The 25,465-nt window shown below is 40.8% G+C and overlaps 2 protein-coding genes and 1 long non-coding RNA gene across 7 annotated transcripts; 1 reads left to right on the top strand and 2 right to left on the bottom strand.

Annotated features, from left to right (window-relative positions):
• Window positions 1-225: 225 nt before the first annotated feature.
• On the bottom strand, window positions 226-6,624 carry LOC109181695 (BTB/POZ domain-containing protein At2g30600). 4 transcript variants are annotated; one of them, XM_019331582.1, is made up of 13 exons: window positions 6,564-6,624; window positions 5,160-5,983; window positions 4,703-5,023; window positions 4,229-4,459; window positions 3,737-3,898; window positions 2,910-3,122; window positions 2,784-2,831; window positions 2,619-2,677; window positions 2,009-2,156; window positions 1,843-1,917; window positions 1,604-1,684; window positions 827-895; window positions 226-735 (listed from the first exon to the last, which is right to left on the bottom strand). In XM_019331582.1, exons 2-13 carry the CDS (start codon window positions 5,949-5,951, stop codon window positions 517-519), a joined length of 2,418 nt encoding a protein of 805 aa, XP_019187127.1. In that variant the 5' UTR covers window positions 5,952-5,983; window positions 6,564-6,624; the 3' UTR covers window positions 226-516. The 4 variants fall into 4 exon arrangements, with proteins under 4 accessions (XP_019187127.1, XP_019187128.1, XP_019187124.1 ...); XM_019331583.1 differs by lacking the exon at window positions 6,564-6,624 and adding an exon at window positions 6,252-6,502; XM_019331579.1 differs by lacking the exon at window positions 6,564-6,624 and having other exon boundaries at window positions 5,160-6,233.
• On the top strand, window positions 251-24,668 carry LOC109181701. Its single transcript, XR_002054249.1, has 3 exons — window positions 251-333; window positions 7,849-7,863; window positions 24,651-24,668. It is a non-coding gene; the product is annotated as an uncharacterized LOC109181701 (long non-coding RNA).
• On the bottom strand, window positions 16,368-19,703 carry LOC109181697 (G2/mitotic-specific cyclin-2). Of its 2 annotated transcripts, XM_019331585.1 has the most exons (12): window positions 19,545-19,703; window positions 19,171-19,240; window positions 18,913-19,042; window positions 18,269-18,331; window positions 18,099-18,162; window positions 17,886-18,008; window positions 17,675-17,806; window positions 17,510-17,599; window positions 17,211-17,432; window positions 17,030-17,128; window positions 16,766-16,944; window positions 16,368-16,669 (listed from the first exon to the last, which is right to left on the bottom strand). In XM_019331585.1, exons 2-12 carry the CDS (start codon window positions 19,223-19,225, stop codon window positions 16,519-16,521), a joined length of 1,308 nt encoding a protein of 435 aa, XP_019187130.1. In that variant the 5' UTR covers window positions 19,226-19,240; window positions 19,545-19,703; the 3' UTR covers window positions 16,368-16,518. The 2 variants fall into 2 exon arrangements, with proteins under 2 accessions (XP_019187130.1, XP_019187131.1); XM_019331586.1 differs by lacking the exon at window positions 18,269-18,331 and having other exon boundaries at window positions 19,545-19,702.
• Window positions 24,669-25,465: the final 797 nt, after the last annotated feature.

Consider the following 25,465-nt stretch of genomic DNA (forward strand, 5'->3'; position numbering starts at 1 on the left):
CAAAATGACTTTCTCAAAAAACTAATAAAAAAAAAACTGCTTTGAACAACTTTTTGAATTTTAACCTTTTGAAACAATAACCTGTTACAAAAAGCTAATTAACTAATAGTGGTCAAATAAGTCAAAAAATAGCTGATAGACTAACTATTTTTATCAAACAGGACCTTTGTATAATTTAACACGATATTTATCAATTACCGTTATCCTAGCACTAATAAACAACATAGAATAATATGAAGATGCGCAAAATCTAGAGCCCAAACATGTTACAATCAATCCACAATGCAAAGTTCATTCAAAAGAAAAATTATTACTTGGGAAGGCACGAAATTTGTTGGTGTATTTTTCTTCTAGCATTGACACAAAGTTGGCCAGAAGACACAACACCACAAACTAGCAAGAACAGATACAATGCAAACCAGATGTTGTTAATGTTCCAAACACACGTCTTATTGTTTGCCAGCCCAATAATCCTGCAAATGAGGAGCTACGAAATGACTAACCAGCTTTGGAGCATTAGCGGAAATATCCATAGAGTTCCAAGACGCAGATGCAGCAGTTCCACGGGTTCATCTCGTCTGTGCCAGGACCCGTCATCACGATTCGGAAAAATCTGAAAGGGAGCAGAGGGTTCGGGCCAGTAATAGGCCATGACGCGAACTGTCCTGGCTTGCAAATTGTCTGGTCATCCTTGTGCACTCTCAAGTTCGTCCAATTCACGCCATCTGTAGATCCCTGAAATCCACCCGAGACACAAATTTCTCAATAATTTTATTTTATGTGTTATTTCATTATGTGTGAAACCGAGATTTGTTAGCTCGCTTACCTGAAAATTCCAGCTTCTCATGAAGGCCCTCGATCCATCCTGCCGTATTGTGTAATAGTTGCACATGAGCTGCATCAACAGATTGAAATCATCCACATCAAGATTCAAATCATCCTCGGGATGAGAGAAGACATTAAAAATGCTTGGAACATATTCCGGTCGAGTTTTTTCCACTTTTGGTCACACTATTAGATCATCATTTCCACATTTGGTCCCTAACTATTAATTTTTCCATATTTGGTCCCCCAGCCTAAACCAATGACCAAATTTTTTAGTTGAAAAATGTCATAAGAAATGACAACTTTGTCCTTCAAGATAAGTCACTTGACTATTATGCACTCATGTTCAATAACATAGAGATACAAATTAACCCAAAAGGGGAGCTCAAGTGGCAAATGAGCTTCTTCTTGGGGACGATCCCCTGGATAACCCGGGTTCGATTCCCATAAGTGATAATTCCCCTTGGGCCAGCTCCCATGCCTCTTGGAGTGAACGGGGATTAATTGAGTGGACCCAGACCGTAAGATAGATGGAGATAGAACCAGAACACCTCATGGTTTTTTACACCAGAAAAAAAAAAAAATTGAGATACAAATTTGGTCACTGGTGACCGGAAATTAGGTCTGAGGACCAAATGTGGCAAGGTTTTAAAAGTCATGAGTCCAAATGTGAAAATGGTCCAATAGTCGTGGGACAAAAAGTGGAAAAAAAACTCTATTCCAATTGTAACAAAAAGTAAGCATCTGGTACACAAAATAAGATAAATAGTATCCAGACCTGGTGATCATAACCGAGATCAATCATCCACCATGAACTGATGTTTCCATCTTCAACTTGAGGTCCGGCAAAAGATGTACCCTAGAACACAATTTTTTTTTTTTTAAATTATTCTATCTTTCATAGAAGAGTTATAATTGAATAATTTGTTCCGAATCACCTAAAAGCATACATTGTGAACGAGGATACACATCAATTCATTTACATTAATTTTGAAACGTACATCTTTTATTTCATACCTGAAAGTTCCTCGAGACGAGGACCTTAGGATCAGTAAATCTTGAAAAGGGACTGCTTGCTGTAACGGCTACTCTCTGAGCATGGAATTTCAGATGTTAGGAAAAGAAAATACTACGACATCACAAAAATAAAATTAGGAAGATAGGGAGAAGTTCAACAATATACCTTAGACAGAACGGGGTTTACCCACTGGTGTGCACCATAAGATGTGCCCGCAAAATAAAGAACTCCATTGCTGTCCCCATCGCATATGTATTGGAGCTCCTTAAAACTAGATCTTCTATGCTGAAACTTCACACTGCAATATAAATTATTTTATTACTCACCCCAAGCACTGTTGCAAAAATCGGTCTAGGCGCCCCTAGACCGTGGCAATTTCCTCCCTAGGCGCCCGCCTAGCGCCTAACTCGACCGAATTCGGCCGAGTTAAATCGTCCATTTCGATCAAGTTAACCCGGTCAGTTCGGCCTTGCTAATTTGTTTCATTATATATATATATATATATATATATATATATATATATATATATATATATATATATATATATATATATATATATATATATATATATATATATATATATATATATATATATACCCACACACGTGCAATGCTTTCTTCTTCTTTTTTTAGTTAGCCGCATAGGCGCCCGCCTAGGCCGTCTAGGCGCTACTCTACTGCCTGACTAGCGCCTACTGCAACCATAACTCCAAGTAATCATCCTTTCTAATGTCCCGTCCCTGGATATGGAATAGTTTTTCACAACGGAACTCACCTTTGGCTTTTATCAAGACACGTGCTCCCAAACTCTAGAAAATTGATGGCTTCTTTCACCTATCGATCACATTAGTTAAACCAAAAATAAAAAAAAAACTCGGAATACTTCAATATTTTTATAGGACCAACTTGTGACTGATTTCTTTCACTATTGTTAACTCACCAGTTGATCAAAAGTAGGAATTGTCTGGCTAAGTTGACTTCGCTCCAACTGCAATATTGTTTAAATATCAACAAGATTTAGGGGAGAAAACGAATCCACAAAAAACTCACATTATAGAATGCATACCTTTTCCAACAAAGCAGATGGAAGCAATGGAAAACGCACAAAATGCAAAAACATATTAAGAGATGTAAGCCTCTCCCCAAAAAGTAGTTCCGGAGTTGAATTCATCATCATTTCATCTATTCTTTCCCATCCAAAATATTCTTCTGCTTGCAAGCACCAGAGTAAAATTGCGTTCAGAACTTTTTCCTCAGACGTCACAGTCAGCTCTGGGTGCTGAAAAAAATAAAATAAAAAGGATTTCATCATAAGATGGAGTTTGCTACAATATCATTATTTTAAACTTGTAAACCAGATACCACTAAATACCAGATAATGAAGACACCCATAAATGTATCCCAGTTTTTTTATAGTTATATCCATTTCAGATATATAAACTTATTATATTGCCTCCTAATCAAGAACATGTTTTATATGCCATAAAATTCAAATTTCAAAAGTTGGAACATCTAAATGTCTTAATAGCATATGTCTTTATTTTTCTTTTTCATTCATAAAATAAATTTAGTGTATGTATTCCCTAGCTATGAACAATGTGAAATGCGCCAAAGACCTTGTGGTCGAGCGGGCATGACAGTGGCTACTAGTACTACAGATTTTTTTATTTTTTTATTTTTTGAATGCTACTGACTCTATTACATTGTAGTATCTGTTCAAACATACTTTCTCAACCTAATGAAGCACAAAGAGTCAACAACGCCTCCACTGAGGCTCGATCTCATGACCTCCCACATAAGAGATGTCACTACATTGTAACAGAGTCAGTAGTACTCAAAAAGAAAAATGTTTAATTAAAAAAAAGAAACAAACAATGTGAAATGCAAGTTCACCTGGAGGATAACACTAAATGTTGCTTCGTCCAGCATGACAAAGTCAGTGCTTGTTGTTGTACAATAATCAAAGTGCATAGAGAATTCCCTCTCGCATGTTTCTTCGATGAGTTTACACGAGGGAACGGACGCTATCACTTGAAGAATTGGGCACAGTGTGTCCTGCAACAAAGTCCAACAGTTAGCCTCATAGCGGACTAACAAATATCTTGCCGAAAAGTATCTGCTTCATCGCGCACTAAACTTGGCATATCAGAAAACTTGTTGTATGACCTTCCAATAGGAGGACGCCATCCCTGCAGGTAATATATAGATGAAAGGCATTAATTAATAACATCTTATAATTCATCCTCATAAAGGGCTGTGTTCACGTTCACAAGTCCGAACCGCACCACTTCGCCATTCTTTTGTTCTAGTTCCACATTTGGCACTAAGTACCATATTAAACAATGAGCAGGAAAGATACAAGTTGGAAAAAATTCGGGAGATTACCTCTGAGAGGTGCTCGAGAATTGTTTTGCAGCATTCCTGGTGAAGAAGAGAGATCCCGAACTTATCTGCCAGTAGAAGCAGCTGGAGTAACAGTGTATTAATGTCCCCGGTGACTTCTTTCTTTAGTTTCCCAGTGTAAATGAATTCAAGCATAGTTTGAAATGGTTCGAAATGGACATCTCTTAAGACGACAGTTGAAGCAAAACTTTCCTTCATTCCATTAGTGAACATCTGCAATTAGCAATATTCTCTTTTTTTATTAAACAGTCAAAAGGATAATACCATAAAAGAAGATGCCTCCTCTCGTATGGAAAAATCAATCTGGCCAGCACTTAGCCCCTTAATTGGGCCAGGCCGGTGCGAATGGAGATTAGTTTGAGTATGGTACGGGCTTAGAGCTGCCTCATACAGTTAGGGCCTGCTCAGGACACCTTGTGGTCTGACCAAAAAAAAAAACATGGAAAACTGGAATACCTTTGTAAAAGGAACACTCCACAAACCAAGTATAACCTTATGTGATGGCACAATAAGGTCCCCAACATAAATGACTAGATCACTGTACTTGCCAGTCAAGAAAATTTCTTCAAGCCTCCATTTATTGATAGGTAGCCCATAAGGGAAGACGTTGCTGCTGTGGACCCAGCTTGCATATGATATTTCAACATTCTTACCCGAATCTAAGTCTCTTTTGTGAAGGCTAATGTGTGCAATGATTTCTTCACATTGCTTTACCAATGGTGCAACTTCAAACTTCAAGCTCAGAGCTTTCAGCAAACTGATTTCAGGCTCTGGTATCTACAAAATAATATACCGGAAGGCTTAGAAACTAAGAGTTAAGCATAGCATTCACAAAGGCCAGAATATGCTAGCGGGAATCAATTAGCACTAAATAAGCAACAAATGAATCAATCGTTCGAGACATTAAACTAACCTGAGTATGTCCAGTGTAGATATACTCGAGAAATGCATGCAGAACTGGATAGCTAACATCCCGCAGGTTAATAACTTCACCAGAGGAAGACAAGCCAAAATCCCCGGCTGCTGCCAATATTACCTTATGAGCTGGGACAGCCCTTTGCTCGTTTCCAACGATGAAAAACACATCAGATAGTTCCCAACTCTCTAGAAAATTTTCGAGACCCCAATCTTCGAAATCCCCAGCTCTATCCTCCAGCTCAGTATTAGCATCCTCGCTATCACACCCAACATAATCTACCTGTTTCCACAAAGATATATGGTTTTGCGTAATAGGTAGAACATTAACGTTCCTGTAGCCAACATGCTTGTCCCAACTACTAAGACCAACATACTGGACACTGCAATTCGGTTTCGAATCATGCCACTGCAAGCAAAGATTCTGAAACGGGTACCTTCCTTTCCCAATACTAATCAACCCATCATAGATACCGATCCAATAGCTCTGAAACGTCGAAGAACAGCAAAGATCAACACTAGCCACATCGACCACCGTTCTCCCATCTACCTCGATTTTCAATCTCCTATTCCTATGGCTACCAATAATCACAGTATAATGAGGACTATCGTCCCTCTTGTAGTGATAGTGTTGACTACCCACGTGCTCTCGGAACACAACCGTGACATCGTTGTGAGCAAAAGCATCAAAAGCTACACACCCTCTCCCAGCCTCCCTGAATCGAAGATCATCCCGCCAGGCACACTCGAAAGGAGCCACTGTGAGGAATTTTTTCGGTTTTATCTCCATTGTTTCACCTTCACACCCCGCAGAAATCAGTGCTGTACCAGTATTTAACAAGAACATCAGTACAATGAGAGAGGTTCAAGGAACCAAACCACTTGCTTTAATAATAGATTGCAACAAACAACAATAATCAGATTCAATCGATCGACTGAGGGTAACAGAGGATTTCAAGAAGGGATGAAATGTGAAAAAGGTGGTATGTACAAGAAATTCTAAAATTATGAGTTGAAACTAGAGAAATTGTCTAATTTAAAGTAATTATCAAGCTAAAATAAGAAAGATCTCAGATAGAGAAACAGTCGCCATCACAGTCTATCAATAATTTGCCAGAGACCCATCAAACCCACGATTGAAAGAAGACAAGTAGCGTTCCCTACCCATCCAAAAACTTGCTCAGATCCTACTCATGTTCTTATCCAGTTATCCTAATAATAAATATTAAAAAAAATGTAAAATAGGTTTTCCCAAAACCAGATTTCCAGAGGAATATATTGAAATCACATCAAGATCCTATAGAATCACAGAAACAAAAAACAATAAAAAAACAAAAGATTTCGACTTTGAAATAAATTCTCAAGAAAGGAACAAATAGTTCGTGGCTATCATTAATCTTGCCTCAGAATATCTTCACAGAGCCATCTCCATCGTGCATGTCATCGGAAAGGAACAGATAATATGAGTAAGTGTTGAGTCAGATGAGGGCCACCAACGTTATTTGGGTCTATAGGATATTTTAGGGAGTTCTCGTACAGCTACTCCATCTGTCCTACTTCATGGGTCAAATTAACTCTTCTTTTTTTTTTTTAATTTTTTTATATTTAATAGTATTTTTAGTATATTTCTAAATATATAAATTTTATATATTAATATTAAAATTAATATTATAAAAACTAAATTAAAAATAATTTTAGTCAAGTCTCTTTAACCGAACTAGATACATAAAATAGCACGAAAGGAGTATTATTTTTTTTGAGCAAATACAAATTTTGGTCCCACTAGTATTAGTAAAATGACGATTTTGGTCCACATATTTAATTCCTATCAATTTTCATCCACAACTATTATTTTAGTACCAAAATTCATCATGCTGGTCACCCATCCATTTAAAACATGTCGAATTCAGAAAATTTTAAGGACATTTTCGTCCTTTTCAACTTAAGATTCCAATTTGAGCATAAATAAATGGATTTAAGCTCTAAGATCGATTCCAATTCGCAGTTCTCCTCCTCATCTTACTTTAATTTGAGGAGGAGAACTACGAATTGGGATAGATCTTAGGGCTTAAATCTCTTTATTCATACTCAAATTGGGACCTTAATTTGAAAATGATGAAAATACCCTTAATAATTTCATATTTCAGCATATATTAAACAAAAGGTGACCGACGTGATGAATTTTTACACTAAAACAATAGTCGTGGATGAAAATTGGTACTAAAACAATAGTCGTGGTTAAAAATTGGTAGGAATTAAACAAGTAGACCAAAATTATCATTTTGCTAATACTCGTGGGACCAAAATTGGTATTTGCTCTTTTTTTTTTTTTTCATGTGATTCCAATACAAGTGTCGATTTTGTGTGTCTGAGTACAAATTGAGAGTAAATAATAGGAGTACACATAGCATTTTCCTATTTTAGAAGTTTTCGGCATGTTGTACCAATATATGCATCATTATTGTGTAGGTCATACTATTAAATAATATATATATTTAGTACACATATAATGTACTTTTAATATATTAAAAATTTACATTGTGCTCCAGGAAAATACATTATTTGAGTATTGAAAATATTATTTTGGATTATATACATTCAGTACACAAATAATATACTTTTTTTTTAAAGACGAATAATGTACTTCTAGTATACTAAAAATGTACATTTCGTTATAATTCACATAGCTTTGTGTGGATCATGTTCCGCATAATAAACTGTCCAATACAACCAAGAGATTTTGTCAATATGATTCTTTCTTTTTCTCTACTCAATCTAATAGTTCCAATTTCTCTTCTTCTTTTTTCCGGATGAACAATTTAATTTTGCAAAAAATGATCTATTCAATATTGACATTTTTTTGTTAATGATGTGACATCTTCTTATCCACCGTAGTTGTATAATATCTATACAATAACGGTGCATCAAATATTTTTTAAACGAGTATTATATGTCTTACTTGAGTAATCTCACACACGATTTACTCATTTTTAGACGAGGGATTAATTGTAACAAATAAATAAAATTTAAAATTATAATGAGACAAAAAAAAAACACTAAATGATTAAGTGTGATAATATTTCAATAATTGAGAATTAAAAATGAAATTTATTCCTTTTTAGCAACCAATACACTTCACATAACTAAAGAGTGAAGATAAAAATAAAAATAAAAATGTAATAAACATATTATTATTGGTGCCAAGCACCTTGTGCTCATATGACATGTAGTGATCTCTTCCATTGTTGATTCTTTGTGCTTCATTAGGTTGAGAAAGTAGGCATTGTTGACTCTTTGTGCTTCATTAAGTTGAGAAAATATGTTTGAACAGATATTACAATGTAATAGAAATATATTATTACTGGTAACCAATTTATTGGTTTCTCGTATGTCTTTGGTGTTTGGGACGTTGTTCCACCGCTTTGTATTTCGTATTTGGTTTTGGTTTGATTTAATGAATTTTCGTTGGTTAAAAAAAAATTGAGTACAATTCATAAAATTGTAAAGTTTTCAATTTCTTTTCGAAAATGTTGAATTTCCAACTTCAAGGATTTCCACATCTCGATCCAATCGAACATTCGGGAGAATGTAAATCACTATAACTCAATGACTCAGCAAACATTACCAAATGCCGGTGCTTATAACTGTATAAGGGATTTACACCCACTTTGATCATATTCAAATTTTCAAATTTGTTTGGGGTTGTTTATTTCATTTAATTTATAAAGTTTGAATTCAAAAATATTGTTTGATCAAATCAATTTGTCAATGTATCATTCATTCAATAAGAATATCATATGTAATGAATTCGATTAAAAATGTGTTTGTAATAATTAAATTTATAATTTTATAATACAAAAATTATATTCTACACATTTAACCATTTGTTTCGAGGAGGTTATTGATGGATTTAATTAAACCGGGGGTCCGACTTAACTAACCCGAATAAGGATACGAATAATAAATAAATGATACGAATGATATAGTAAAGGCCGTGAGACCGTAGATTGTATTAAATGCCGTAGAATTGGCTATTACAGTAGTATTTTAGGACAAGGTATGTAGGAAATGTAGATCGTAGATAGCGTGTCCCTTGTTAGGACAAGGAGGGGGGCTTTTATACAAGCCAAGCCCCTAACCGCCTCCCCCTAAAACGGGGGGTTAGTTGGATCTGGAGTTGACCGCGCCCGGTCTCGCGACCGGGCTGCGCTGCGGGGGCCAGGCCGAGCTCATCATGGGCCCAGGCCGGGCCCATGTGGAGGTCGGCCCGGCCTCCTGGAGAGGCAGGCCCGGCCTCCTGGAGAGGCAGGCCCGGCCTCCTGGAGAGGCAGGCCCGGCCTCCAACGTGGCCCGTGCGGGGGCCACGTGGCGAGGCCCCGGCCGGGGCGGGTACGTGGCGCCGCCCCGGGACCCGTTCTTGCTTCGCGCCCTCGGGTCGGTTCGGGTCAATTCCCAATATATCCGTCATCAGTCCCCCACTCTCCGAGCTGCGAGGAATCGTTAGTGAAGGAGAGTAGATGCTCCGGCCGACCCCCCAAAATGCCGACCCCGAGATGTCCGCGTCCCAGCCTTATAGGTGACGTCAAAGTGCACTTCTTGTGATAATGATGAAAACTCCATCCGGAACATGACTCCTTCATCTGCTAGGACACATACGCACCGCCGCGTCTCTGCCATGTCACTCCGTCACGGAGCCGGCGCGGTGGCGTCGCCACCACGGGGGTGGCCTGCAGGCCGCGCCTCCGTGGCCCCTCAGCCGACCTCCCGGGCTCAAGCCACGCCGGGGTCGGCCTCGGCGACGGTCGTCCCCCTCTGCCGAGGTCGTGCCATCCTTCGGCGCCGAGGTCGTGCCAACCTCGGGGTCGGCCGACCTCGCGTGCCGACCTGCCACGCCGAGGTCGGGCCGACCTCGACCTCGGCCTAGGGCCGAGGTCCTCCAAACTGCCCCTGATTTTTTTTTTCGAGCCTAAGCACTCGGGCTCCTCCGTCGGGGTTGGTACGCGAGGTCCGGCCTCGTGCCCCCTTAGGGTGCGATAGCCGCTCCGTCCTGGCTCGTTCAAGCCTAGGCACTCGGGCTCCTTCGTCGGGGTTGGTACGCGAGGTCCGGCCTCGTGCCCCCTTAGGGTACTTCAGCCGCTCGAGCTAAGCCCTTCCGGACTATGCCACCGGGCTCTTCCGTCGGGGTTGGTACGCGAGGTCCGGCCTTGTGCCCCCTTAGGGTACTTCAGCCGCTCGAGCTAAGTCCTTCCGGACTACGCCACCGGGCTCTTCCGTCGGGGTTGGTACGCGAGGTTGGACCTCGTGCCCCCTTAGGGTGCGCCTAGCCGCTCGGGCCAAGTCCTGTCGGACCAAGCCACCGGCTCCTCCGTCGGGGTTGGTACGCGAGGTTAGACCTCGTGCCCCCTTAGGGTGCGCGTTAGCCGCTCGGGCCAAGTCCTTTCGGACTGTGCCACCGGGCTCTTCCATCGGGGTTGGTACGCGAGGTCGGCCCTCGTGCCCCCTTAGGGTGCGTCCTCCGTCGGGGTTGGTACGCGAGGTCGGACCTCGTGCCCCCTTAGGGTCCGCGAGGGGAAGTCATGAGTGAGCACTCGTTCCCCTTTTGTTTCATGATTTTTATTTTTTTATTTTTATTTTTATTTTTATTTTTTTGGAGAACCAACTTCGTAACAAGGGTCCTACTCATAACGTGTTTCGTGACATGAAACTTTATTCCGCTTATTGTTGTTCACTAAGACATTATTGGGGGAGGGGAATGGTCCTCCTCCTAGAATAGCAATGCCAAGATCCTCCTCTTACGTGGCCGTCCTGGTGTGGACCTGGCGGTCCTTTTGATCAATTTGACGGCACGCCTTCAAGTAGCAATTGCGGCTCACCTTTTGGTCCCCTCGGGCGACCCCGACCCCGGTCGGTGTCGGGAATTTAAGGCACAGGTGCTCCATGGAAATCACGCACCTGAGGTCCTCTAGGGCGTGTCGGCCGAGAATGATGTTGTGGGCGCAGTTGATTTTGACGACTACGAACTCGACCTCCCACCTCCTGGTGAGAGGTGGGGTGCCTATCTCCGCCTTCAAAGTGATCGACCCCTCTGTCTCGATTGAGTCCCCCGTGAACCCGGATAGGGGGGTTCGTACCTGCTCCAGCTGCCCTCTTGAGAGTCCCAGCAGGATGTATGTGTCGTGGTACATGACGTTGACCGAGCTACTCGTGTCCACGAGCACCCGGTGCACCACCACGTTGTTGATGTCCAGCTTGACCACCAAGGTGTCCCGGTGGGGGAGGGGCCCGTCAGGTAGGTCGGCGTCGGTGAACGTGATGGGCTCCCTCTTTGGTTTCTTCTCGCGGGGTGTTCGTGTGACCTCCCCCACGTACAAGCTTCTCGCCCACCTCTTCCACTCAGTTGGCGAGTCCCCTCCCTCGGGCCCCCCGAAGATGACGTAGATGGTACGTTTCCTCGGGGGCTGGGAGTCCTCTATTGTCTTCTCCTCCTCCTCGGAGCTGTTGTCGTGGTGGTCCCTCTTACGGGGAGCCGAGGTGGATGGCGCCTGGCCACCCCCCTTCCTCCATACATTGCCTTGCTTCTGGCCCTGCGCCTGGTCGGGCCTCTTAATGAATTGGCCGAGGTAACCCATTTGGATGAGCTCCTCGATTTGTCTCTTTAAGATGATGCATTTGTCTGTATCGTGCCCCTTCTGCCGGTGGAACCTGCAGTACTTGTTGGGGTCCCCCCTCGCTGATATCTTCATGCACTCCTTCTTCGGGAATACCACGATTCCCTGGTCCTCCGTGTGCGCCAAGATGGCACCCACAGGTTATGTCAGCGGGGTGAGATAGCGTGTGGGGTTCAGCCTGGGCCCCTCAGCGTACTCACGTCGGTGTGGCCGCGGCGCCTTGCGTTCCTCCTGGGGCGCCTTGTCTTTTCGACCCCTTCCTTCCTCCTGTTCCTTCTTCATCTTCTCGGAAGCCTCGGCGTCAGCATACCTTGCTGCCTTGTCCATCAGGTCGGTATAGGTCCTGGGGGGGTATCTGATGAGGTCCTGGTGAAAAGCGCCTGACCTCAAGTTGTTTCGGAAAATCACCATGGCCGACTTCCCATCAAAGTCGGCGACCCCCATGGCCTCTTTCTTCCACTTGCTGAGGTACTCGGCCAGTGACTCCGAGCTCCCTTGCTTCAAATCACACAGGTCGGCAATTTGCTTCTTCCGTGGTATGCTGGTGGCGAAATGGGATAGGAACTGCCGGGTGAGGTCCGCAAAGGTGGAGATGGACCCCGCCGGGAGGGATCCGAACCAATCATGCGCTTGTCCGTCCAGGGTGGCGAAGAACCCCCTACATAGGATGGCGTCTGTTGCCTCGGTGATCATCATGGCGGTCCTGTACCTGGTCAGGTGTGCCCGCGGGTCCGTGGTCCCCGAGTACGCTTTAATGGTGGGAAAGCAAAAATCTCGAGGTAAGGGCTCCTCCATGATGGCGTTTGCGAACGGGGAGGAAACATATCGTGGGGCTCTGGAGATCTGTCCCTCTCATCGATCTTCTTCTAGAGCTCGTCCATCCTCCTCCGCAGCTGCTCGACCTCTACCCGATGGGAGCTCGGAGCTCTACCATTCGTTTCACCCGATCGTCCGACCCGGGAGGCCTGCTCACGTCGCGGGTGGGGTCTGGGGACCCGCCCTGCGGGCCCACGCGAAACTGCCTCGTGTCGCGGCTGGGCGCGTGGCCCATGGCTCGGCGACCTCCGAGTGGCCGATTCTTGTCGCAGTGGCCGGCGGGAGCATGATTCCTCCGCCGGTGGCCCGTTTGCTGGCCTCGCACCCAGCCTGTCCCGAGCCGACACGTGATCGCCCAACCTCTCCAGGGCGGGCCTGGTTTGGGTTGGTGCCCTTCCATCGCCGTCGCACTGGCGGCCTCGGCGGGAGTCCCCTCCTCCCCGCCTCTCCGATGGTCGAGGCGAGTTGACCTCCCCCTGGGTGATAGGTGCCTGGGGTGGCCGGGTGCTTGGACCGCTGCGCCCCCGGGTGGGAGGAGGTGGAGGTGACGCCGGCGCCCCTCGGGTGGGGCCTAGGTCGGCTTGTTCCTCTGCCCGAAGGCCCGCCGCGACGCGTGCCAGCGCCGTGGAGGCTTGTTCAAAGACTGACACCCCCTCCTGGATGAGCGCGCGAGCCGGAGCGGGGGCGACAGGGGGTGGTGGCGATGCACCACTGCTACGGTGGTTGGTGAGCTGGGCCCTCAGATCCTCCCCCGACCTGGTGGAGGCGGCCGGTTGGATGCTGGGGGCGGGGGCCCCGTTGGGACCGTTCCTGTTCGCGACGAGCTGGGTGCCGCGGGAATCGTTGGCTGGCCTCGGACCCAGCCTGTGCCGGGCCGACACGTGATCGCCCAACCTCTCCAGGGCGGGCCTGGTTTGGGTTGGTGCCCTTCCATCGCCGTCGCGCTGGCGGCCTCGGCGGGAGTCCCCTCCTCCCCGCCTCTCCGATGGTCGAGGTGAGTTGACCTCCCCCTGGGTGATAAGTGTCTGGGGTGGCCGGGTGCTTGGACCGCTGCGCCCCCGGGTGGGAGGAGGTGGAGGTGACGCCGGTGCCCCGCGGGTGGCGCCTAGGTCGGCTTGTTCCTCTGCCCGAAGGCCCGCCGCGACGCGCGCCAGCGCCGTGGAAGCTTGTTCGAAGACCGCCACCCCCTCCTGGATGAGCGCGCGAGCCGGAGCGGGGGCGACAGGGGGTGGTGGCGATGCACCACTGCTACGGTGGTTGGTGAGTTGGGCCCTCAGATCCTCCCCCGACCTGGTGGAGGCGGCCGGTTGGATGCTGGGGGCGGGGGCACCGTTGGGGCCGTTCCCGTTCGCGACGAGCTGGGTGCCGCGGGAACCATTGGTATGACGAGAGCTGGATCTGGATCGTGCCATCGCTGTGGATGAACAATAGTGGGGAGAGCGCTTAAGCTTGTACAGCAGCTCTCAACAAGAGCACCAATGATGGATTTAATTAAACCGGGGGTCCGACTTAACTAACCCGAATAAGGATACGAATAATAAATAAATGATACGAATGATATAGTAAAGGCCGTGAGACCGTAGATTGTATTAAATGTCGTAGAATTGGCTATTACAGTAGTATTTTAGGACAAGGTATGTAGGAAATATAGATCGTAGATAGCGTGTCCCTTGTTAGGACAAGGAGGGGGGCTTTTATACAAGCCAAGCCCCCAACCGCCTCCCCCTAAAACGGGGGGTTAGTTGGATCTGGAGTTGACCGCGCCCGGTCTCGCGACCGGGCTGCGCTGCGGGGGCCAGGCCGAGCTCATCATGGGCCCAGGCCGAGCCCATGTGGAGGTCGGCCCGGCCTCCTGGAGAGGCAGGCCCGGCCTCCTGGAGAGGCAGGCCAGGCCTCCTGGAGAGGCCGGCCTGGCCTCCTGGAGAGGCCGGCCCGGCCTCCAACGTTGCCCGTGCGGGGGCCACGTGGCGAGGCCCCGGCCGGGACGGGTACGTGGCGCCGCCCCGGGACCCGTTCTTGCTTCGCGCCCTCGAGTCGGTTCAGGTCGATTCCCAATATATCCGTCAGTTATGTTATTGTTGGCACCAATAACAAGAAACATATGACAAAATTGTATATTTCGAGAGATTACTGATATTTGTAAATAAAGAAAAATAAAAATTATTGTGTACAAAAATAAAAAAAGAATAGATTGCTAAATCCGATTACATGGCACGATCAACAATTGGCAAAGTGAAAGAAAAACAAAAGATGTTTCAGCACATAGTAATCACGGTAAGTACAGTTAATTAGCGGTGTTATTTAGCGAACGTAACTCATCTATTCTTAACTTTGAATCTTTAATTAAGAGTTTGATCCTTAATTTTAAGTAGAATTAATCAACGATTTGGTCCCTCAATTATTATCAAATTGTCAATGTCAATGTAATCCCCCAATTGCTTAATCATCAATTTAGTTCCCGAAAACAATTATTTTTAGTCAATTTAGATCCTCCGGCCTTCTTCCGTTGATGGCCGGATAGACTAAATCGACTAAAAATAATTATTTTTGGGGACTAAATTAATGATTAAGCAATTGGAGAACTACATTGATAGTTTGATAATAATTGAGGGACCAAATCGTTGATTAACTCTTTTAAGTATAGAGCAACTTTAAATCTCCAAATCAGTTGTCTCACTCAATAAAGGTACTTACATTTCAGTAAAGAACTAGGTTAAAAAAAACATGGTAGCGACAACTCGCCAAGCATTCCTTATACTCTCATTGATGGAAGGTCACAAAAATCCTTCCGTCAAAAAAATCAATTAAATATTGTTACACAATAAAGTAAATATTAATATTAATAGGTAAAATAGTGGAATGTATCATTACTTTTTTGAAATATAATTACGGCACACATTAGTTATACACTTATATGTCCTCTTAACTTTGAAAATAGATGATTATACATTCTTCCCGAAAAAAGAGATTAGTATACATAAACTAATATAATTATGGCATACATTAGCTATATGTCCTCTAACTTTGGAAATAGATGATTATACATTCTTCCCAAAAATGGTTGTTCTAAATTAGAACCTTACAAACATAGTATTAACTACTGAGACTAAAGATCATTCTCACGATAAATAATTAATTTAACATTTGTGTACAAAAAGAATGGGAGGTTTGAAATATAATGAGAAAAAAGAAATCAAAGAAAAGAAAGATTAATATATAATAAGTCGATAAATAATTTTTTTTTGAAAGGAGGCAATAAATAAATAAAGAATTTTAAACACTTGAAATGAAAAAATCTTGGTCTTGGCAAATATCCACCACTGATCATTGATAAAAAAAAAAGAATAATTAATATTTTAATACCCACTTTAATATTCAATATTCATTGTGGAATTATTTCAATCCTCATTTCCCCTTAGTCGCGGCTAACTAAAGCACATTCAATTAAATTCCCCCCCTAATTAAGTTTCAGTGGAAGCGAGATTAATTCTTTGTGCTTGAATAGATTGAAAAAGTAGTTATAAACAGACACTAACACCGCAAGTGCGATGAAATTTGCCAATAAAAGTACCTACATCTAGATAATCTATGCCTCAACTCTCACACTTAAAATTTTGATGTACACTTTTACAGAGCCCACATGAAGAAAATAACATACCAGCGCCCATCACATCAATGAGTAAAATTTGGGAGTTGCTATCTTGCTCTTAACAGGCTAGTTCATATGCAAAGATACTTAAAAATTCATATTAAGAATCAATCCAACTCAATATAGTCTTGATGAAATAACAGTATGTAAAGCACCCAGGGCAACTTATGTTGCTGAATTAAAACCCAAAACCCCACCACCCTGGTACACAAAAACTAAGTAACCTAAACCATATCTTCTTCATCTGGAAGAAAATCCACAGTTTCATACTTTGCAACATGACCATACTTGGAGGTACTGTACTTTTTGTACACTGCATTAAGCTTCCCAGTTGCTGCCTTGTGATGGAAAGAAACCATCAGTTTTGAGCACTCCCTGGTTCACACAAATTCATCACACTTCTTTAAGTTTCATTATCAAGAAAACAACAAATTAAAGAACTAACAAACATGGCAGATTGGCTATACTTACAAGAGCTGATCTTCAGTGTAGCAAGTATACTTCTCGCAAGTTCGATCCCACTGCTTGAAGCCACTCAGACCGCTTTGAGCGGTGAAGATTGCTGCAGCCGCTAACAGAGAAGGCGGGAACCTCAGCATCGGGTACTCAACGAGGCATAGATCGATCATGAAGAAAGCCATGTGCTCCGACTGTGTATCAATATCAGAAAACAATAAGACATGACTCCCTTTTTCTCAAAGTCAATTATCCAAGTTTGCTTAAAAGCGAACAAACCTTCTTGTCACATTGGGCGGCCTTAAGAAACCGCCTCATAAACACGTATGGTGTGGGCACGGACATGTTGAATTGTAACATGTTAACCATTAACTTCTCCTGTTCCATAAATATGCAGTAAGTTAAAACGAAAAACACATTGGTTTTTTTTATATATATATATATAATTTATAGATGTTACCATGTCCAATACATCCTGTCTGGTGTAAGCCTTGTCTGAGATCAATATGAGATCTTCCACCACAGGAACAGACACTTCTTCGTATTTGCAAGCGAGAAGCATTGCTGTTACCCCGACAAGCTGGAGTTTTTTCCTCATTACGGGTTGGACAGCCAAGAATCGGTCTATGAGATTCACAGTCAGATAAAGGGTCTCCTCCATCAATTCAAACTTGTAATGTACCTATACATACACCTCGATTAGTCAGTAAAGTTACTCCCTTCTCGTGATATAAACAAAGATTAGTTCTTTTGTATTACCTCGATGAGCCAATCAACGAGAATGCCCCTCATTCTTCCGTTAATATCAGGCTGCTGATCCATGTAGTCTCGGGGTACACAGCTAGAACCCTGTCACAACGTCGAAAATGAATTAACATTGTGGACAATCAACAAAGTTATCAGTTTTATACGAGTATGCCTCACCTCTATCTTCTTGTAGTAAGCATATATGTCATCGACATACTCAACTACCGCAAGTGCATTCCTCTTGTCAGGACTGTCTATATCCAAGACTATATCCTCCTCCTCTAAATCCTCCATTTCAATCTCCTTATCCTGCATCGGAGAACAAATCAACAACAATCGTCCAAAAAAACATCCAAAACCACACTAGAGGTACAGTCGGGCCTAATACCATCTCGTCCTCTATTTCCTCCAGCATAGCTTCTGTGTGTTGCACAAACATCGGGACAGCAAAGTCATCAGCAGCAGCCTTGTAGTCGTCAACATCATAGCTACTCATCGGCGGCTTAGTGGCCTGTTCCAATGAAATTGGTCAGAATCTAAAATACCAAGCTGAACATATATAGAGTACTTAAACTAAACAATAATCCCGGCAAATATTAACCTGAATGATTGGTGGTTGCTGATGCTGATGCTGCTGTTTGTTAGCCATCTGTGCAGCCAATTTCCTATCGAAACAGCAAGAAAGCAATTTAATTTTTTTTAAAAATAAATAAATAAATAAAATAAGGAAAACATGGTCATTCAAACAAAATTTCCTTTCAATTATCAGACCTTGTAACTGGACGATGAACATGACCTGGAGGTGGGTTCTTGTTAGAGACATTGGCAGTATTTCTATCAAGATTTGGCAAATCAAAAAGGAGAGCAATCAATAAAAGCCAATCTTTTTTTACAATCACTAATATAATGAAAAAAAAATATGTTTTTCAGAACAAAAGGGGGTAAAAACAGATGAAATACTAGGGTTTCAGAAATCTTAATCTGAGAAGACATTAAAGATTTGGCAAACAAGGATGATAATCAATAAAACCCAAATCTTTTTTCACAATCATTAATCATTAATCATTAATATAATGAAAAACCAAATCTTTTTCAGATTCAAAAGGGGGGCAAGAGATGAAATACTAGGACTTCAGAAATCTTAATCTGGGAAGAAGACATTCAAGATTTGGCAAACAAGGATGATAATCAATAAAACCCAAATCTTTTTCAAAACAAAAGGGGGGGAAACAGATGAAATACTAGGGTTTCAGAAATCTTAATCTGAGAAGAAGACATTTGAAATTTGGCAAACAAGGATGATACTCAATAAAACCCAAATTTTTTTTCACAGCCATTAATATAATGGAAAACCAAATCTTTTTCAGAACAAAAGGGGGAAAACAGATGAAATACTGGGGTTTCAGAAATCTTACTCTGAAAAGACATTTCCCTTGTAGACAGCACAAGGATGCTGTATAGGTCCGTTGATGGTGCTTAATGCTCTCCGGTTTTGTCCCATTCCTGCATCAAGTTTCCCCCTTCCAGCCATTAAACCCCCTCCACCTAAAATTTCCAGTATTACACAATCAAATTAGGATGCCAAAGTAAGATCAAATGAACTCAAAACCAAAGTAAATCTAAAACATTTGAGAAAAAGAGAAGAGGAAAAAACATTGAAGTTTTCATCTTACCGTGAAGATTTGAGTGCCTGATGACGCCTGAGTAATTCTCTTCTGATCCAACCATCTTGGACTACAAAAGGCTAAATAAAACAAAGAATCGTCAGATTACGAAAACCCCATCACTAAGCAAATCCGAAACAAGTAGTCTACAAGGGGGAAAAAAAAAAGACTGAAAAGATAGATCAAACTGTACAATTTTTTCCCTTGAAAAAAAATCAAGAATCGAGATGTAAATGACAACCCAGATCATGAAAATAATACTACAAGAATTTCGATTTAAAGATCAAGACTTTTCGGTTCAAAAGCATGAAAAAAGCCCTGGAGAATAGTGGGAATACGAAGAGACCTCCTTAAAATCGATGAAATAAATTAAATAGATTTACCTTGGTAAAAGAGAATCCCTCAATCTTGTTTTCTCTCTCTATGCCTTGTTCTTGAGGAGGTGGGGTTTTAGGGCAATGGACTATGAAAGGAAATGCGGAAGGAAGGATATAATCCACTTTCAAACAGCGGCACTCGCCACCCTGTTTTGTATATATTTTGAATATAACGGCTAGTGAAGCCCTTGGCACCGTCGCGTTGATCTGTGCTTTAACGGTTCTCTTGCCCCCTCTCTTTTCAAAATTTTTTTTTTACATTTAATTCCCATACCCCTTTTTATTTAATTAAAGGTTGAGTAGGTTAATTAAGAAAGCCAACAGAAAAATATCTTGTTTAGACTTTTTTTTTTTTCCTGCTATTGACTCTATTAGAATATAATATACTGAAGCACATAAACCTCTCATTTGAGGGGCCCAACTATGCCGCTCGAACCTTTGCTTTGAAATTTGAAATTATTTTTACCCTACCTAATTTTGTCTTTTTCTAACGTGACTTTCATTTATTAGATATCCATGAATTGGTTGACCCCACAATTAATTTAAAAAGAATTTTAGTTAATATTCAAATATTCAAAAGTCCAATCAAATAACGTTATATTAGGAGAGGGAGATTGAGATTGTAGGCAAAATATAGAAAGAGTATGTAATATTACTCTTTTGGAAACTACATATTTCATTGTTTAGAAATTTCATGATTTTTAAAACTTGTTTTATGCGAGTATATATTAAATTGAATGATGAATAATATTCGATATTTCTTAAAGAAATATTTTATTTTAATTTACTAAGTCTAAACTTTTTTATATTGTTGTCCGAGCTCCTTTTTGTGAATTGTGAGATTGCCCTTCATATTTATAATTTCAAATTTTGAAAGTAAATTCATTATAACATAAAGTGATGTTAATAATTACATATACTTTATAAAATTTTAAAATCTTAAACAAGTTACAAAGATAATATATATTTTTCATAAAATTATATAGTGTTTTATGAGTTAGCTATTAGTTGCCATACACATTATTTTGTTTAAAAAAAATTACACATTCATCATTCACATTACCTATCATAACTAAAAGATATTGTAAATAAAAAGTTCAAAGTTTTACACATTGTAATAATTATAGCAAATGCTTTTAACACTAATTTTTTATCAGTTCATTAGAATAATGATTATTTTATCTATCTTTTTTTTTTTTTTTGAAATACTCATTATTCTTTACAAGTTAGTATCTATTCTTTTTTTTTTTGAATGTTAGTATCTATTCTTTTTTTTTTGAATGTTAGTATCTATTCTATTCTATACTTTTTAAACATTTTCAGGATTCAAACCTATGACCATCCATTTGGAATGGTAACCGAGATGCCATCACATTACATGGTATCTCATTTTCTTTGTCTTGTTTATTATTTATTGGTTAAACAAATGATTCTTTCCATACTTATATTCTCTTAACACTTTATTATAATTTTTAAATTTGATTCTTTGCGTTTAATAGTACTTTTGATATAGTTTATAAATAAAATTTTTTTTATATCAATACTAAACATTTTCTTTGAAACACTCATAATTCTCTATAACGTAGTATCTGTTCTAAATTTTCTTAATTATTTCTCGCCAAAAGAATAAATGTCTCCACACAAAAATTAAATATTACAAAAATTAAATTGTAAATAATTCGAATTAAGCTTAACCAACACATAAAAGGGACCGGTGGAGTATTATTATTATTATTATTATTGAATGCTATTATTATTATTATTATTATTATTATTATTATTATTACAACGTATTGTATCAAAATTACTTACTTTGTAAAGCTAATAAAAATTTGGTCAAATACTTGGAAATAGTTGGAATGTCCTTGTTATCTAAGATAACTAAGGTTATATTTAGCTAGTTATATAATATTCCTGTGTTTGGTTGAAGATATCTAACATTTCCTTGGAATTTTATTTAGCCTCCACATCAGCATTTTCCTTATTTTGAAGGGAATGTAATTCCATTGATTTCCTTAGGTTATGTAACATTCCCTTGCTTTTTTACATAGTCTACCCTCCACTTTTTTACGAACTATGCAACCTTTTGAACTTCATATATTGAAATGCATGAAAAATGTTGAGGGTATTAAAGTAAAATAGCCATTATAACATAAAGAACAACCCTTCAACCAAACAGCTTTATATTACATATCTCAGTTTTAACCAAACACAGGATCCTAACATTCCCAACAATCTAACATTCGCTAAGGTAATCTGACATTCCGTGAAACCGAACGACCCCTTATGTACTTTTAAAATGGTATATTAAAGGACAATTATTAACACCACTCATTAAATTTGATCGTTAATATGGAACCCCACCCGACCCACCGTGTGTGTGTGTGTGTATATATATATATATATGAGTTCCCGTGTGGTTGGGTGTGTTAGATGCGGTTATTGGGTGAGATGAGGGCCATTGATATTGTCAAAATCAATGTCTAAGATTAGCAAATTTTTTAAAAAAAAAAAAAAAAAACAAAACAAACGCGGTGACAATTCGGTCTGTTTGCATCTATGTCAAATTTAAGGTGCGTGGTTTTTGTGTTGTGTGCTTAAGGTGCGTCAGTTGTTGAAATTTAAGTGTGTCGGTCTAAAGCTTTAGGTGCATGGTTTGTGTGCTTAAGGTGCGTCAGTTGTTGAAACTTAAGGTGCGTCGGCCTAAGGTTTTAGGTGCGTGATTTTCCTTCTTAAGGTGCGTCAGTCTAAAGCTTTAGGTGCATCGTTTTTTTTTCTTAATGCGCGTTATTTTCCTTCTTAAGGTACTTTGTTTTCTTTCTTAAGGTGCGTTGTTTTACGTATAGATATTTTTATGTCCACCTGATCACACAACGAAACTGAAAAATAAAACCAAACAAAACTGGATAATATGCTGCTAAATTGTTATTGCTGTACTTCAATTCAAATATGATGTCATAATATACATAAAGTGTAATACGCTGCTGTAATTTGTTAATAATATGATGTTGTTATACGTACGTTTTTTTTCATTGATTCGAACCGTTGATCTTGATTTGATCAAAGACTCAAATCTAACTGCATCCTCGCACCTGAGCAAGTTTTCGCACTAGAACTCATCCATATATATATATATATATATATATATATATATATATATATAGAATCGCACTCAGGTGCGAATGCTTCGCCCAGGTGCAAAATAGGAATGGATTCTGTCCGTCCACGTGTCCAGATCTAATGGATAAGAAACACTGATTTTTTTAAAAAACACGGTGGCATTTTCGTAAATAATTGAACATCGAAGTGCAAGTAAAATGTATTACAAGTGCATGTAAAATGTATTATCGGTGCAAGTAAAAATTTACACTGAGCATCAATACTTAGTTGCACCTATAGTTCTAAGTAGTTGCACACATAGTTATAAGTAGTTGCACCTAGGTGTATGAATGTTTGCGAGTGGATTTCAGGGGTATTACTACTCGCTGAACTCAGATCAATGAATGTTAACAAGGCAAAATTACATGCACTTATAGGTGAAAGTAGGTGCATTTGTAAGTGATTTTACTTGCACTTCGATATTCAATTATTTACGAAAATGCCACCGCGTTTTTTTTAAGTTATTAGATCTGGACACGTGTCGCGCGCTGATTCGTTCGCATTTCCCTCCTGAGCACTTATTCGCACCTGAGTGCATCCATATATATATATATATATATATATATATATATATATATATATATATATATATATATATATATATATATATACTAGTATGTAGTTAATTATAAAAGGAGTTAATACCCAAAATGCTCATTGGCTATAGTGATTTTTCTCAATTTCGTCCTAAACGACTTTGGTGACCCAATGTAGTCCCAGACTTTTGTGTTTTTGTTCAATTTTGTCCTCCGTTTATTATTCCGTCTATTTGGTGTTAAATAGAGGGATAATTTAGTAATTTCAATATTGGCATCTCTTTACTCCTAGATCTGCGAAGCGTGAAATCCCTCTTTCTTTTACGAATTACCCCTAGAATTACTCTCAAACATGTGAATATAAAATTTGATTCGCACGTTTGGGAGTAATTCGTAAAAGAAAGAGGGATTTCGCACTTCACATGTCTGAGAGTAAAGAGAGACCAATATTGAGATTATTGAATTGTCGCTTTATTTAACACCAATTTGACGGAATAACAAATGTGAGACTAAATTGAGCAAAACCACAAAAGTCTGAGACTATATTAGGTTACCAAAGTTGTTTAGGACGAAATTGAGAAAATCCGTTATAGTCGATGGCCATTTTGGGTATTAACTCATTATAAAAGTTTCTATAACTATGAGTAACTTTTTACTATTTTTTATATCTCTAAACTACTAAGTTTATTTTTAAAAATTAACAATTTAGTTATTATATTTGAACATTCCTATTATTTTATGTTTTAGTAGTATCACCAATAGCACATTTTAGAAGGTGTCCAGACGTGTGGGGAGAGTTTGAGAGCTTGGGGTGGTCGACAGAGACGAGAGTATCGGCGGGAGGTGGAGTACTGTAGGAGACGCATGGAACAGTTGCGGGGTAGGAGGGATGTGCGGGGGGTGAGTGAGTTCAAGGCTGTTCATACCAAATATTTGGGGTTGCTGGAGAGTGAGAATGGTTATTGGAGGCAGTGCGCGAAGCAATTTTGACTGCGGGAAGGGGATTTGAATACCCGTTTCTTCCATAATAAAGTTAAGGCTCGTCGTTGAAAAATACTCTTAGGCGTATAAAAAATGAGTGTGGTGTGTCGGTGTCGGACAGACAGGAGATTGGGAGGGTTGTGTTGGGCTATTTTGGAAATCTGTTTACTACGGCAATAGGGGATAGATTGTGGGGTGGTTATGGATTCTATGCGGGGAAGGGTAACGGAGGAGCAGAATAGGGGGTTGTGTGCAGTGGTGACGGAGGGGGAAGTACGAAATGCTTTGTTCTCAATGTTTCTTGATAAATTCGCGAGGCCTGATGGTTTCAACCTAGGATTTTATCAAGAATATTGGGATGTTGTGGGGAAGGAGGTGGTTCTGTTATATATGAGGGTGATGAGGGAAGGGAGGTTGCCTGTAGGGGTTTAAATAGCACTCATATTGTTCTTATTCCAAAGAAAAAAACACTCGAAAACCATGGGGGATTTACGCCCGATTGTTTTATGCAACGTTCTTTATAGGATTGTTGCTAAAGTATTAGCAAATATGCTTAAAGGGATGTTGGATGGTCTCATTGGTGAAGCCCATGGTGCTTTTGTGCCGGGTCGATCTATTGTGGATAATGTTCTTTTGGCTTATGAGATTAACCATTTTCTAAATAGGCAGTATGGGAAGAGGGGTGAGCAGTATGTGGCCTTAAAGCTTGATATGAGCAAGGCATATGACCGGGTGGAGTGGCCTTTCTCATAGCAGGTTCTTTTGAGGTTGGGGTTTGATTGTCATTGGGTAGGTTTGGTCGTGAAATGTGTTACTACTGCTTATTATCATGTTCTTATCGAAGGGGATGAATGGGGTCCTGTTTATCCTGGCCGGGGACTTAAGTAAGGGAATCCTTTATCGCCTTATCTTTTTTTTTTTTTTTTTTTTTTTTTTTTTTTTTGTTGATAATGGAGAGTTTTAGTAGTCTTTTGCGTGTGAGGGAGGAGGCTGGTCAGATCCATGGGGTGACAATTGCTCGGGGGTTCTTGCCGTTAGCCATTTATGCTTTGCGGATGACCTCCTCATTTTTTTCGAAGCCCATTGTAGGGAGGCAGGGGCTATTAAGGATATGTTGAGTATTTTTGGGGCTGCTTCAGGTCAGGTAGTGAATTTTGATAAGTCAGAATTAAATTGGGAAGGGAGGGGAGGGATGGGGGGATGTGGGGGCAAGATATGGATGTTGTTTGTGGGGAGTTAGGGGTCCGGTGT

Source organism: Ipomoea nil, unplaced genomic scaffold (assembly GCF_001879475.1).
Source record: "Ipomoea nil cultivar Tokyo-kokei standard unplaced genomic scaffold, Asagao_1.1 scaffold1043, whole genome shotgun sequence".
Classification (NCBI taxonomy): Eukaryota; Viridiplantae; Streptophyta; class Magnoliopsida; order Solanales; family Convolvulaceae; genus Ipomoea; species Ipomoea nil.

What these genes read in the sequence shown, in the direction of transcription:
- LOC109181697 (XM_019331585.1), bottom strand. Translation starts at nt 19,225, where the DNA reads ATGGTTGGATCAGAAGAGAATTACTCAGGCGTCATCAGGCACTCAAAT. An exon ending in TCGTTGATTGGCTCATCGAG is followed by an intron (nt 17,433 to 17,509) that starts GTAATACAAAAG and finishes GTGTATGTATAG; the next exon opens with GTACATTACAAGTTTGAATT. An exon ending in CCGCCCAATGTGACAAGAAG is followed by an intron (nt 16,945 to 17,029) that starts GTTTGTTCGCTT and finishes ATTGATACACAG; the next exon opens with TCGGAGCACATGGCTTTCTT.
- LOC109181695 (XM_019331579.1), bottom strand. Translation starts at nt 6,008, where the DNA reads ATGTTCTTGTTAAATACTGGTACAGCACTGATTTCTGCGGGGTGTGAA. An exon ending in TGTCTTGATAAAAGCCAAAG is followed by an intron (nt 2,157 to 2,618) that starts GTGAGTTCCGTT and finishes TGAGTAATAAAA; the next exon opens with TAATTTATATTGCAGTGTGA. An exon ending in TGAGAAGCTGGAATTTTCAG is followed by an intron (nt 736 to 826) that starts GTAAGCGAGCTA and finishes GGTGGATTTCAG; the next exon opens with GGATCTACAGATGGCGTGAA.